This window comes from Myotis myotis, unplaced genomic scaffold (assembly GCF_014108235.1).
Source record: "Myotis myotis isolate mMyoMyo1 unplaced genomic scaffold, mMyoMyo1.p scaffold_m19_p_8, whole genome shotgun sequence".
Lineage (NCBI taxonomy): Eukaryota > Metazoa > Chordata > Mammalia > Chiroptera > Vespertilionidae > Myotis > Myotis myotis.
In genome coordinates, this window is record NW_023416390.1 from 68,851,702 (window position 1) to 68,866,889 (window position 15,188).

General features: G+C 36.6%; 1 protein-coding gene across 5 annotated transcripts in view; it reads left to right on the forward strand.

The window, feature by feature from the left end:
* GTDC1 (glycosyltransferase like domain containing 1) overlaps positions 1 to 15,188 on the forward strand; it is a 313,164-nt gene that overhangs the window by 113,207 nt on the left and 184,769 nt on the right. For 4 of the 5 annotated variants that reach the window (XM_036320158.1, XM_036320157.1, XM_036320156.1 and 1 more), the window contains 2 exons: positions 8,263 to 8,430; positions 12,365 to 12,538. In XM_036320158.1, the coding sequence (XP_036176051.1) occupies positions 8,263 to 8,430; positions 12,365 to 12,538 (342 nt within the window). Of the gene's footprint in view, positions 1 to 8,262; positions 8,431 to 11,668; positions 11,767 to 12,364; positions 12,539 to 15,188 lie in introns of those variants that run through there. The other variant, XM_036320160.1, reaches the window with a different exon arrangement.

Consider the following 15,188-nt stretch of genomic DNA (forward strand, 5'->3'; position numbering starts at 1 on the left):
CTGCATCCTTGTTACGTCAGTAGGCTGACTCCTTCCTGTGACCTGGGATGCTGCCTAGGTTACCTCTCTTCAGGGGCTCCTCCTTGATGGATGTCACCTTTCCACAATTTGTCTAATGGTGCAATCACTCAGTAAATATGTGATGAATGAAGGGTGCAATAAAACTGTTCAGGTGAGTACAGTTCTTCTGTGTACCATTTCTATTCTTTCATTTCTCAAACACAGACTGTACTAAGAAGTACAGTTTACAGGAAACATTGAGTCACATTCTAATCTTAGACGATTCCAAATCAGTGTGGAATAACTGAAAAAAGCAGAGGCTTTGGGGCTAGATCTACTTGGATTTGAAACTCATCTCTGCCTCATAGAAACTGCTTGTCTTAGCATCTAACCAGACCTCTTGTGCTTTAGTGAACTGGTAAGATGGGGATAATAAGACACATCTCTTAGGGTGATGATTAAATAAAATGATATATATTTCAAAAACTTGCACGGTACACAGTTCCCTCTCTTCCTTCAGAATACTATCACATTATGGTGACTTCAGGATTTCATTATCACAAAGTGATGATGGAGAGCCATGGTTTTAAATGAACTGGTATTATCTGTATTTGGATATGTACAGGGCAACCTTCCTTATGTTGAAAGTGGTAATGATGGTGGTATTTTATTTGACTCTCATTATTTCAATTTACTATCACTTTTCTTAGCCAGTGAGCAGTCACAACTCAGTTAAGATAATAAGAAATAAGGCATTGTTAGTACAATAATAAATGTACATTGCACTCCCATATGCTAACAGACAAAGCACAGACTTTTACAAACTTCCTACCCTGCATTTGGGCACCTCTGGGTCTGATGGAAGACCTCCTTAACAATTTTATCTGATCACTTATCTTTTTGCTAAACTTTAGCAAACTGTCCCTTCTCCCCGGACTTATTTAAATCGTACTGATGCTTCAAGATCCAAGGCCTCAGGACCCAGGTTTCTGCCACCCCCCAGAATCTTGAGGCTTCTTGGTTTTCCTCACTCTCTCTTTTGTCTTCCAACCAAACCATAGCATTTAGTGCTTCTCCCTGAATTCCCAGTCAGCTGTGCTGCTTCGTGACGCTGCTTGTACAGGACAGAAGGTACTTATCTTGTTATTGTTATTCAGTGTTTCCGGAATTTTTGGCTTATTTTACCAATTACATTGTCAGCTCGTTTCCAAAAGGGATGATATCTTGTACTTCTTATATTGTCAAGTCAAGAGATCTGACAGTATTTTGATTTGTTGACTTATTGGTAGAATGTCTAAAACAGGTTTATGTATAAATGTTCTGAGCAGTTCATATTACTTTGTGTGTTTAAGAATACTCTTAACAATGAGTTCTGCCAGGCTGGCGCGGCTCAGTGGTTGAGTATCGACCTATGAACCAGGAGGTCACAACTCGATTCCTAGGCAGAGCACATGCCTGGGTAGGGGGCTCCATCCCCAGTAGGGGGCATGCAGGAGGCAGCTGATGGATGATGATTCTCTCTCAGCTTGATGTTTCTATCTCTCCTTCCCTCTCCCTTCTTCTCTGAAATCAATAAAAATATATTAAAAAAAAAATGAGTTCTAGTTTCAAAATACATAAAAAATGTTTGTGCACACAGTAACAATTTCCATTTGTTTAGAGATTTCTTTTTTCAATACTTATGCCCAGCCTTCCTTCCTGTTTCATCCTTTGTTGTTACAAACATAATTATTGAGTGTCTTTTATGGATTAGGCATTATGCCAGAAACCAAGAGTGAAAAGACTTGAGAGGTTGCTGGAGTAGTTGAGATGCCTAAATTTCAGTGACGCCTTTAGTAACAAAGTTCCAACAGGTACCGTGTAATTTGTCTCCTTAAGCCTCCGCAGAGAAGCCAGAGCGCCGGTGTCTGCAGAGTGCACAGGTGTTAAGAAGCCAGGTGGAGGTGTGGCTCAGTGGCAGGTCCTCCTGCAGACCTGGATTCCGTGCCTCCTGTGCAAGTGTTCTTTACACGGTGCCCTCCTGGCCAGCACACCACGGGACAGCTTTTGGGAACCAGGATACTCTTTTCTAAGCAGCCTGTAAATTACTCACCACAAGAAGCTAGGAAATGAAATGACTACATTTCCTTTCCTTTTAGATAGGATTTTAATCTTGTATTCTTAGTTGTCTTAGCAAATGGAAACATTTTGTTATGCACTGTTCTTTTTGAAAATCCATAGCATTTAAACGTGTAGTAAAGGTGTTCTAATTAAGATGAAGGAGCTGGCAACTGAAGCATGCTGGCTGAAAATGAAATTTGTGTATCAATGATTAATGAATATTAGAACTCAGTTATCTTTCTACACAGGTTTTACAAATTACAAAAGAATATTTAAGCCAAAGGCTTTTGAAATGTTTGGGAGTGATTTTCATGTAGGCCTGTATGTTTTATTGAACTGCTGTTATATTGAATCACGATTTACAAACATTGGAGGTGATAATGCAAAGGAAAAGCTAGTACTCCATTCTTCCCTCTTTATGTCTAGTTCATCAGCAAACCTGGTGGTGCTATCCGCAAGCCCAGCCAGGCCCCTCTCCTCACCTGATATCTTAGCCCAGCCACCCTCCTTTCTCCTCTCCTTCCTGTTCTTCCTTCTTCCAAACATTCCTCACGATCTGTTTCCATTGATAGTAAGTAAAATTTTCTGATGTGAAAAAGCAATAAAAAAACTTATGAAATACATAAACTTAATAGAAATATAAGAGATTATGCAATCAAAAATGTAAAGCTTTATGTATATGAATATAAAAATCATGCCTTAGGGGTGTTATGCATATCACATTATTAAATATATTAAAATCATATGTTTTAAGAATAATTTTTAAAATAGTAGAACAACATGTTGTGTTAAGTGTTACTAGCAAAAAATCCCTATCTAACAATGTATTTATATATATATATATATATATATATATGTAATTAGAAAGTAAAGGGAACAAGAGTAAATGCACTCGAGATACATATATACTTTTGTATTTTCCCTGCTTAAATCCTTCAGTTTGTACCTATTGTTGTTAACATAAAATCCACAGTTATGTTCATGTCTTCCAGAGGCCCATTGATTTCCTCAGGCTCTTCTCTGGCCATTTTCTTATTGAATGAATTGCTCCAGCCTCCTGGGTCTTTAGTTCCTCAACCTGTCAATTTTCATCTTGCCTTAGCTACTTTGTTTCCTATTTTATGTCTGTCATTTAGTCTAGTATCTTGCAAATGATGATTCTCAACATACAATTGGCTAAATGATTGCTGGAATGCAAATAGTGGCTATCTCTTTTTGGGGTGGTTGTGGGTGATATTTCTTTAATTTATATATATTTTTTGTACTTAAAACATTTCTGCAATGAATATGTGTTTTCTAATTATCAGAAGGAAAAAGGAAATAGTGTCATTCCAGAATTGGAGAGCCTGGCCAGGAGGAACTTCACAATTAGATTACTAGAATCCAGTCAAGGATCTGTACAAGCAGATCAATTAAGTGAGGAAATGCATTCAGGTGCCATGGGTGGAGTGTTAGGTTAAGTCAAGCTGGTCCCTTCAGAGCTGTGCTTTCCTACACAGCAGGCATTACTGTATGGCTATTTAGTTTATACTTAAGTTAATTAAATTAAATTAAATTTAAAGTTCAGTTCCTTGGTTGCACTCGCTACATTTCAAGTGCTGGATAGCCATATGTAGCTAGTCGCTACTATATTAGAGAGTACAGATATAGAACATTTCCATCATCGTAGAAAATGCTACATCACAGCAAGTACAGGGTCTACAGTCCTGGAGAGGGGATATCAAGGGACAGGAATCAGAAAAGAACAAAGACTTTGGGAATGAGGCTGAGCAATGTGAATCTAGACAAGGCATTGAGTGAAGCCACACAGCTGGAAGAACGGAATTGACTCTTTTGGCCAGGGCCTACGGAGCCCTACAATGAATCATTCAGTATGAGTGACAACCCAAACCGGTATCTGTGTCAACCTGTGTAATATATCCTGATTTGTTTTAAGTGGTTGGGGGTGAGTGGGTAGGGCAGCTGTTGAAAAGATTTCATGGGGCAGGAATGAGGAATGAGGGAGTATGACTAGATTATGTGTCGTGGTGGTTGAATACTGAATGCCTGTCTCTGTTTCTCCTTTCGTTGTTTTTCCATTTCCTTTAAGATACAGAGTTGTGCATCCTGATAATAGTGTCCTCACTCCTACATTGCTTAAATGTACCTTAGCATCTCTTTTTACATATTAAGGCAGCAGGGTGAAAGGCAAGCAACCAGTTTATTCAAGAAAAGGATACAACCTCGAATGTTGAATTTCACTGCGTTGAATGATTTTGTATTTCTCAAGCAAATATGACTCAGATGGCAGATATAATGGGCACTGAGAACAATCGAACCATGTGTAGGGACACAATCCCAAATACATGGAAAGGTGCTAACGTGCCGGCAGCCTGAGCCTTTTGGATTCTAATAGTGGCTTACTTACACTTTTCGTGAGGTGGTAACTTAATGATGTAGCCGCCAATTTGAATTTAGCAGACATTTTAAATATAGGTTTCTCTTACAGAGACAAAAGTTGCAATTTAAAGCTCTTTGGTGGTCTAAAAACAGCTTAATTCTGTAGTCGCGTGGTAATAAGTACTAATCCAGCTTATGCAGTGATTGTAGTTTGTCATGTTTGTGAAAGATTGCCCAACTGCTTTCTCTGGGTTTTATGTTAATTTAAAAATATTAAACATAAAACCTTATAACATCTTCACGCTGAGATAAACTGTTCAATTTAACGTGTGCTCAAGCAGCAGCTGTCAGGAATTATCTTGTTCCTACTGGTGTTCACTATCACCTTGTGCCCCTTCCTGCCAGACTCGCAGTGTGGGATGCTAAAGCTCACCTTGCTAGGATTTATTGCTTAAATAATACCTGAGGCAAGAGGAATGTGGGGAGCCAAGGGATTAGCTGCTGATGGAGTGCTGTCACTCATTGTATGATTGTAAACTTTGTTTTTTAATTGATGGAAGGAAGCAAAGTGAAAATTGCCTATAAGTCACACCTGCATTCCTTTTGAGGGCTTATTCATTGCTTATTTTGGGGAATCATCCAGCTGAATATTTGAGGAGTTGCTTATTGGCCAATTTAACTACCCTTTACAAGTGAAAAAGCAGAGACCTGTTTTACTAATGATAGAGCTAATTTCCACAAATTAGGAGCATGAGGACTATTTCAAGATCAGCAATAAAAATATAATGAATTTCCTGTTAATGACTGAAGAAACTACAGGAAGTGTTGGTGTGGTTAATATTTTGAAAATCATTGCCATTTCATTTCTGAATGTATTGCATTGTTTCATTTGGGAGTTTGACTTGGAAGGCAGTGATCAGCTCGTAGGATGAGAAGAGGGGTGTGGTAGGAGTAGGACTCACCTTGGTTAAACATTTTCTACTGATTTCTCAGGTCCACCCTGAGGATAATTCTCATGTGGGAAATTAACAGTTGGATTATGACTAAAAGTGCATATATGATGGATTTATTGCTTATGGCATGTAGCATAGTTTTCCCTTCTATTTAAGGCCATTTTGTGCATATTCCCCAGAACTGTAGTTTTATAATGTATAACTTAACAAAAATTTGCAAGACTAGATCAATGAATTACAATATGCCAATCACTTAATTGTTAATATTTGCACATTTTTTATTTCTCTATGTAAATATATACATATGAATACTTATTATTAGTAGCCTTTTGACTGGACAATTTAAGATTTAGTTGCAGACATCATGTAACTTCACACATAAACAATTCAACAGTCATCCTAAAAAGAAAGATAATATCCTATATAAACCCATTAAAATTATTAAACTTAAGAAAGTTAAGCCTGATGAAAATTTACAATCTTATATTCAGCCCATATTCAGAATCTCCCTGTTGTCTGCATAATTCCTTTATAGCTGCTTTTTCCCTATCCAGTATCAGAGTGGCATTTTGCTTTGGGGTTTCTTTATTTTCCTTTAATCTATATATATATTTTTTCTTTAATGACATTGACCTTCTTGGAGATCCAGCCCAGTTATTTTGCAAGATATGTGTCCGTTTCCTCATGACCAAATTCAGATCAGGCTTTTCTGGCAGATTTGTATCTTTCTCATTGGTGATTTGAATCTTTCTCAGGATATTGTATTGGGAAATATAAGATATGAATTTGTCCCATTAGGTCATATTTAGTTTGATCACTTGGATAAATTCATGTATACCAAATTTCTCCATTTTAAAGGTACCATTTTTTCTTTGTAATTAACAATTAATAAGGGGACCACATTTAATGAATTTTTCTACCTTGTGTGTGAAAAATGTTGAACTTACTCAGGTCTTAATGATTAAGAATGGGTTTGTATGTTGGGGCTGGGAGTGGGGATACAGGGAAAGGGGGAGAATTTTCCAATAAGTAGACCCACAAGTGGCCATCTAGTTTCTTTTAAGAAAATATTGATTGAGATTAATGTTTTATTGTTCTCTCTACTAAGGATAAGATTTGTAGATAAGCAAATACCTTCATATTTCAGAATTTTCAATTTTAGTTCTTGAAAGACTTGTACGAGGTGGTGGTGGGAATATTTTTGGTGAAAATAGGGCATTTTCTGGCCATAGTTTTTTTCTTTGCTTTAGTTAGGTACGCGGAGACAATTTAAACAATAGTGTATCTCCTTTGTAAGATTTTTAATTTTTTTTTTTTACTTTAGAGCAACAAACCATGACATTAATATAGCAATGTGGGTGTAAAATTGAGATCACTGCTTTTTGATCATGTGCCTTTTGTAGCCCATGAAGAAGACACTTGAATTCCTATTTATGATACATGCACTTATTATGTAATCACTCTTCTTATGTGAAAGGCTAGTGCTGCAGATCATATAAACACCTGAAGTTAGCCATTTGGCTTGTCAGCCAGGGCGGATTTATAGGAGTTGTAATCATGGTAATAACAAGGATGATATTTTGTATTTATTAAGTACAGAAAAATGCATTTGCAATGTAACTCGCCCATGACCAATTCATGTCCCTGGCGTAATGGAAAGCACTTGGGGCTGAGAGACCGGGAGCCCTGCTTTGCCACTTTCCAACAGTGTGATTCCAGGAACACTCATAACCTTCCCGAACCTCATTTTTTAGACTGGGAATTAAAGCTGCAAGGGTCAAATGGTGCTGCATTATGTTATAAAGGTGGTATTCCATCAAAATTGTGCCATCTAAATGTACTTGGCTGCTCAGGGACTGTAATTTGCACCTCCTGTGTCCATACGTGGTAGATACCTCGTTAGTGAAACATTTTCAGGTTGTCCCAGACAGTTCTCTCTCCTTCCTGTTTGTAACTTCAGTACTTTGTGTACGTCACTATGACAGGCAGCATTCATTGCAGTGGGCAGCCTTGTCCGTCTTTTCTGTTCTTCCTGGCTAGACCCTGCCACGTAGTAGGCATTTAGTAAGTGTTTGGGGAAGGAGTGAGTTGATAGACACTTTCCTTTATAAACATGGCAGGTAAGCTTTCAGTTTCCTCCCCTCCCCCAAAGAAAGGGAATCAATCAGCCTTTCTTCATTTTTTAAATATCTATGTGATCTAGAAGGGGTTTTACAAATTGTATATCTGGTGCCACTAGTAGTCCAGTAGCAGAGAAAAAAGATTAGCACCCCCCACCCACCCAGAAATATTGCAGAATCATTAAAAGAAGGGGGGGAGGCATGGTGAGAAAACATACCAAGAGAAAAAGACCACACTAGATAAGTCTATTGCATAAATCAAAAGGGTTTATGTCATAACATGAGCATGTGCCATCTCTGCTTGTATATTGAATTTCAGTAGTTGGTTGCATAAAGAAGTAAAGTGTAATGAAACTGGCAAGCCAAGTATTCCCCAGTCAGCCTTATCTTTGTTCCATTTGTCCTTCAGATAGAGCTTTTCTTGCCTTTTTCAATAAAACCCATCCAGGTTTTTTTTTTTTTTTTGCATCTCTCAGTAACTGAGCTGAGAAGACCAATGAGATTTGGAGCTTTTATAGTTCTTAGCAGCTGCTTTTTTCAGAGATCAAGACTTGGAATGCTGCTACATGGTATTAATTCTTAACTATTGATGTGTCCCTGTAGGGCACGTGTTTTTCTGGGGGTAGGATGTGGGGAGGGGGGAGAAGGGCAAAGGATGACACCCATCAAGCGTGCTCTGGACAGTGAACCCTCATTTCCTTATTTCCTAGGACCCTCTTTGCAAGCTCAGTGCTTAACCTGACTGAACTGGCTGCCCTTCGCCCTGACCTTGGGAAGCTGAAAAAGATTCTCTACTTCCACGAGAACCAATTGGTATATCCTGTCAAGAAATGTCAGGAGAGGGATTTCCAGTATGGATACAACCAAATTCTCTCATGGTAGGTATCGACTGTATCATGATATTTAGTCCTTTGCTACTTCTATCTTGATAGATGGTTAGCTTTTAAATCTGGAGACCTAATGTACCCTTATTTTAAAACACCTTAAGATAGGTACAGTGTTTATTTAAACATACCTTCCATGGTAGTAATTACTTGTGCCTCTGCAATATATGTATAGGATCACAGCTAATCCTTTTATAAAATAAATATATACATATGTATATGTATATAAGATCTAATATGTTGAATTAATTATCTACTTTCTACAACATTCACAATGGAATCAACGGGTTCACAGGGACCTTCTTCACTCCTGATTCTCTCATCTGCTGTTTAAGACATACTTTCAGGAAAGGGCAGTCAGCCTGCTCTTTTGCCAACCACTTTCAATGAATCCAGCTAAAATCAAAATAGAAATTTTCAGAGGAGTAAACAAAAAATAAGACATAATGGAGCAAGGAGGTTTGTTTGTTTTTATATAATTTGTAAGAGAAAACTATGGAAAATGAATCTTTAGGTAGTTGTTGGTATTTTTCGCCCCCTCATTGAGTCTTCTGAAATTGCACTGCCTTAAAATACCATGACATTTCAAAGGTGATGGTCCTTCTCTCTTGTTACTTCAACAAAGTGTATCTCCTGAAGCTTACTTAATGAAAGAAGTGAATAACAACCCTGAAACGGCTTGGCTATTGCATCCTATTCACACAACTGCAACAATCGAATTGACTAAGTTTGGCTGTGAATGGCTAATTTTTACTCACCTTTTTAAACAGTTATTAGCAATTGGGATTGTTGATGTGTTTAAAGAGACTCTCAACTCTTGCAAGTATAGTCCATAGTTTAGTTGACATAGAAAAGCAGCTCTATGGCGCTGCGTCTGTGTTTTGAGCATTTTGTAAATGCTTTTCTGCAATCATTTTTACAAGCTGCTTCAATTGTGAAGTAGCAGTGCTATCAAAAGAGTGGAACTGCTTCCCATCAAATGTCTCATAAAAAAGCAACCATTTTAAAATTTCATAATAAAATTAAAATACTTTCTTTTATATTGAAACAGAGAAGGGAAATATGTTTTAAAAACAAAAATAAAATCATTTTGTGCTTTATCAATATGGAAAACATTTGTAATATTCTTTTGATTTCTTGAATTAGCATCATTCTTTTCCTCAGATAGTGTGTGTTTATTACCCTTGAGAAATAACTGGGGGAAAAAATTAAGCCCATTTTTCCCTTTATGGGTGGCTTTAAAGTTAATGGAAGTTACACTCACTCATATCAGGGAGGAAATGCATGAAAAAGAGTATTTCTGTAAACTATCTTGGATCTTTAATTTAGCATAGACTGGGTGTTAAGATTGTAAGTAGTTGGGTTGTATGCGGATATTTGAAAAAAAAAATTTAGCTTACTGCCCCTCATCTCTCTCTTTCATAAAAGATTGTTTTTGCTTGTAGCAATGAGACTATAAAAACTCCTACATGATTTTTCAGCATTGCTCTTCTCAAGAGGGTAAACTGTTAGACATGCTTGGAGAGAAAAAAGTGGACTTGATCATGGTTGGCTTGTTAATAAGAAAAAAATGGCTCACAGTTATCCAGAGGAAAAATAAGAGTGTCAGGAAGCAGTCCTGTTCAGATTCTCTTTGAAACATATGACTCCCGCTTCCTCAAATGTTTCTCTAGTTTTCTTGCTGACTTCTGCTTTTGTTGGCACTGGGAGATTTCTTTCCTGGCCGTGTGGCAGTTAAGGACTTTAGAGATGACTGACATAAGCACTCACCTTAAATAGAGGTTTCACTAACCCTCTGACTTACGAACACATGTCGCAACTATATATGATGACCTGTGGGTCGCTATTACAATATGTGACATATGGTGAAAACAGACTAGCTGTAAAACATCCTTCAACTTTTGCTATATTATTATATTGGCTTCCTTATTGCTTGGTGTTGTGTCAGCACTTCTCTGACATTCTTTTGTATTATCCATGTTGTAATCACCCCTATCCCCAAATTGGCACTAGGTCACAACTAAAAAAAAAAATAACTTGTATGGGAAAGCAGTTTTGTGAGGCAGGCATAGGGGTGACAGGTCAACATTCTTTTTGTTGGTTTTTTATTCCGCTCTATATTAATAACAGGAACTTTAGCTGTCTCAGTAAATGTGAATTAAACTAACCTGAGGCTGTGCTATGGTATGTATTCCTCTTCTATAAGCTCTGCTTATTCATCTGTGTTTTGCAGTCTATGGACTTGCATGTCTCTTTTCAGTCTTTTTTTTTTTTTTTACCTACCATTTTAAAGGTGAAGTAAAACTGTTTTTTCTATTGGATCCTATATCAAAGCATTTGTATTCATTTTATTGAGATCCGGTGACACTGAGACACCGTTTCATTGCTTACTAGGTAAAACAGCGATTATCAACCTTTTTTATCTCATGGCACACAAAAACTAATTACTAAAATTCTGCAGCACACCCAAAAATATATTTTATGCTAATATGATTAAAAAATAGGTATAATTTTGATTCAATCACACCAGACAGCTATTGCTGTGTTGGCTGCTGTCATTTTTTAATTGACAATCTAAGGGAAAAGAGGTCAGTACCCCTAACTAAATAGTCAGATATTGCATGTTTTAAAAATTCTTGTGGCACTCCAGTTGAAAATCCCCTGCTTAAAGCAAAGAGGGCCATTTTAAAAAAATCAAAACAATGATCTCTGAAATCAGTATTTTGATGCATAAAGGGAACATAGTACATATTTATACTATAGACAGGGTGGGGCAAAAGTGGGTTCACAGTTGTTCATATGGAAAATAATACAATAACACAAGAATATAAACTCTGTGTTTTGTGTACTCACAATTGTAAACATACTTTTGCCTCACCCTGTACTTATGTTTTATCCTGCCCTCATCCATGGTTATCATTTGTGTTCATTGGTTTCTAAGAATATGTTATAGAAAATTCTGAAAATTGCTCATGTATTTATGACACACAGACTTTGTTTTCACGTTGCCTTATAGCTATGTATTTCAGATTGCTTTTTGTTTTTTAAAAATATTATGGGGAGGAGCACAGTCTTTCATCTAAAGCAGTAGCCAATATTGCATTTCTTTTGTTTAATTATGAAAAGTCCATGGTATTATGATTCTTTATAATGAGTTCCTTTATGTAATGATTTCTACCAATTTCTTTTACTTCTCTGACTATTTCAAATATCTTGGTGAAATTATTTGTAGAGACCCCATATGATCCCTCCTGTATAGCCCAGAACTTTAAAAAGTTTCTTGAAGCAAGGGTTAAAACAAGAAAGAGACTTCAACCACATACTTTGAAGGTATGCTCTAGTATAAAACAGCTTTATCTCAATTAGTCCCCTTGAAGGTAGTGAAAAATATGGCAGACATTCTGTTCTCAGTAGTATGGTATAAAACAACCTCCATCACTGACAGAGAAACCAACATGGGTGGTTGGGTCACAAAGCAAAAGGTCCTACTGTATTTATTGCTATTGATAGTATAGAAAGTTCCTGACATTGTAGAAGAATATAATTGGCTTTGAAGCCTCACAGGAAAGCATTAAATCATTTAATTCCTCTCCTGCCTTTCATCCTGACACCAACAATCTAACTTCCCATGATCCTATATAAATAAAAAGCTAATATGCTAATTAGACCAAACAGCCAAATGACCATCCGGACGACCTTCCAGACGAAGCCAGGGCCGTAAGGGCCAGCTGGGGCTGCGAGGGCCAAGCCCCTTGCATGAATTTCGTACATGGGGCCTCTAGTATAATATAACAAAATGAACTTATCTATTAGAGGCATTTTGATAACTACTTATGGAAGTGCAGAGTATTTTTTTTTTTTTGCAAGCCCAAGGTGCAGTGTAAACTCTGTTGGGCTCATCATTTGTATTTATCCTTTCCCTTTATAGCCTGGTGGCTGATGTGGTGGTATTCAACTCTCTTTTTAATATGGAGTCATTTCTCACTTCTATTGGGAAATTTATGAAGCTGATTCCTGACCACAGACCCAAGGATCTGGAAAGCATCATCAGACCCAAGTGCCAAGTTATTTACTATCCCATCAGGTTTCCTGATGTGAGCAGGTCAGTACGTTTGACTCTGTTTGTCAAATTATTTCCCAACTGTGTAGGAATTGGTGTTCTTCTTGCCAATTTTATCTTCTCAGCATAAGCATGGTTAATTAGAGAATCGAATTCCATTTCACCATGCTGTGATTTGCAAAGATTTTAAATAATCATTTGTCCGACCTATCACTGAATGGTTACTTCTGATATTGAGATCTTCCTTTCTTTTATCTTATTTATTTGTTTGCTAAAACAAGCTGTTTTGACTTTTAACACTTACTGTTTTGGTTCTTTCCTTGTTGTTTTGTTAAAGAAGTCATCATCAAGCCTATTTCTCAACCTTTGCATTCAGCTTATATCCATTGATGTATATGTATAATAATAACTGTTCTAAGTAAATCAGTGCTAAAGTTTGCTGCTTGGATTACTTTCATTTTCCATGCTATTTTCTTCACTTTTTCCCTTCTTCCATTTTTTATTATTTATATTATCTTAATAGAGAGTTGGGTATTCTGTGTTGGGTCACAAAAGCGCTTAATTGCCATTTCTCTTTCTCAGTTACTAAGGACATTTTTTATTACCCTGGTTGCTAGGCCCACCCTGAATTAGCAACGGATGATGTGGCTCAAAGGGAACATTTTAGAATTCCTTTTCACTTTTGATTAAACCTAGCAAAATTGTTTTTACTGCCACCAGAAGTATTTCTCCCTTGTGAATAGTAAGTTTGCTTCAGTGGGATTCACACTAGCTGGGGATGCTGCTGTTTTGTAACTGACTGTGTCCTCAAAAAGAGTTCAGGGACAGCTGTCTCTTCCCCATCCTTGAAATGAAGGCAGGAAACGATTTAATGTCCATCCGTGCTATGCAGGCAGTACTCTCTGTGTTCTGGACTTACAGAGCTCATCCAGATTTTGCTATGGAGACAGTTGTCTTCATCCACACCCCAATGCTGGTTTATTTGAGTTTCTTATTAGTAAATATTTCATTGAAGAAAAATATGCCTAATACCAAGTCAAATGAGTGAGTCATACAATTTCAGTTAGAGCACCTTGCCCAGTCCTTACTTTACAGAGTTCAGAGAGCAGGCCCAGGGGGCAGAGATTGTCTTGAACTCACACAGCTGGTTATTGTCACAGACTAGATTAAAGTTGGGGCCCTATGAATTTTTATTCCATTTTTTTGTACTGTCCAAGCTTCCTGTCAATGTTGGTCATTTGTCAAAAACATTAAATGGTTTATTTACAGTTTTGAATACTATCAAGCTAAGTGAAACTAAGATAACCATTGATTTTCAGATACATACATATATGTATGTATAATATGTATTTGTATAAATACAATTTTCTTATGTCTGATAAATTTCAACTTTTGAAAAATATAGTTGTTATACATTAGATCCACGATTATCTCAAACACAGCTTATACTTTAGATCATATTTTTAAAATATGAACCTTATTTTTGACATGTTTTTATGTTTTTCATATAATATAAAGTAAAAATATACATCTTTAGATAAATAGGTGGTTATAGCACATCTTAATTATTACTGCTATAGAATTCCAAATAAATACTGTTTTAAATTCATTTGCATATGACATATCCCTCCATCATTATGTGTTTAATACACCTGTGGCAATTGAATAGTTTATTAATTTATACTGTATTACCATAAATACATTTCGCTAAATGGAAGAAGGTTAAGAAATATTGTGGCCAAGATAACATTCATAAGCGAGGTCTTAGCCCAGAGTGTTATTTGAGTTATTTTCAAATGGTAATTTGCTTTATCCAACACAAACTCATATAGTGTAAGTAAGTGATTATTTGCATGAATGACAATCATTCTAATGCCTCCAGTCTTAAAAGAGTATTATTTTGTTGAGATGTTGAAAAATACTTAGTAATTCCAAAGGCAAAGTTGCCAATGTGATTTTAAAATACAAACACAGTTTTTGAATGCTTATATCTTTCTCCCTTTACAAATATTATTTGGTCATGGCAAAAATGGGTTTAAGTAAAAACAAAGAAGAAGGTACAATTAAATTATTAATACAATGTGCTATAATAATATATAATAATGGATAGTAAACAGGGAAGGGAAAACGCCATATTTCAGCAAAATCTGTGAGGCTTTATAATGCGGATAACTGTTAAAACACAGAACATGTCTGTCACATAGGGATTCAGTAACATTTGGCTTGTGGCACCTGCTGTGACCTCATGTCCTCCTCCCCCTCCACTGCTTTATTGTCAAAGAGCTGGACACAGTATACAGAACGAATGTTCAATGGAAAATGTTTCATTATATGAATTTATTTTTGGATGGGAAATCTCTTTAACACCAAAGTTGCACATACGTGTTGCTCTGTGACCTGTACTAGTATAAGTGAAATGACCCTGAGCTTAGGTTCTTTAATGCTCGTGATTATTTTTGCCTTATAACCCCATAGGTATGATGTTGTGACTGAATGAATTAGTGTGTGGCAGATGCCTAGCACAATGCCTGACATACAGTAGAGTCCCAATGGAGATGAGTTCATCTTATTAACACCCCATCCCATTCTTTTATAACCTAGCACATTTATTGTCACCTGCATATAAAGGGCAGTGTTCTTCTCTCTTTATTAGTGAGCACATGAAAATAGAGAGGTACTAAAAAGAAAAAAG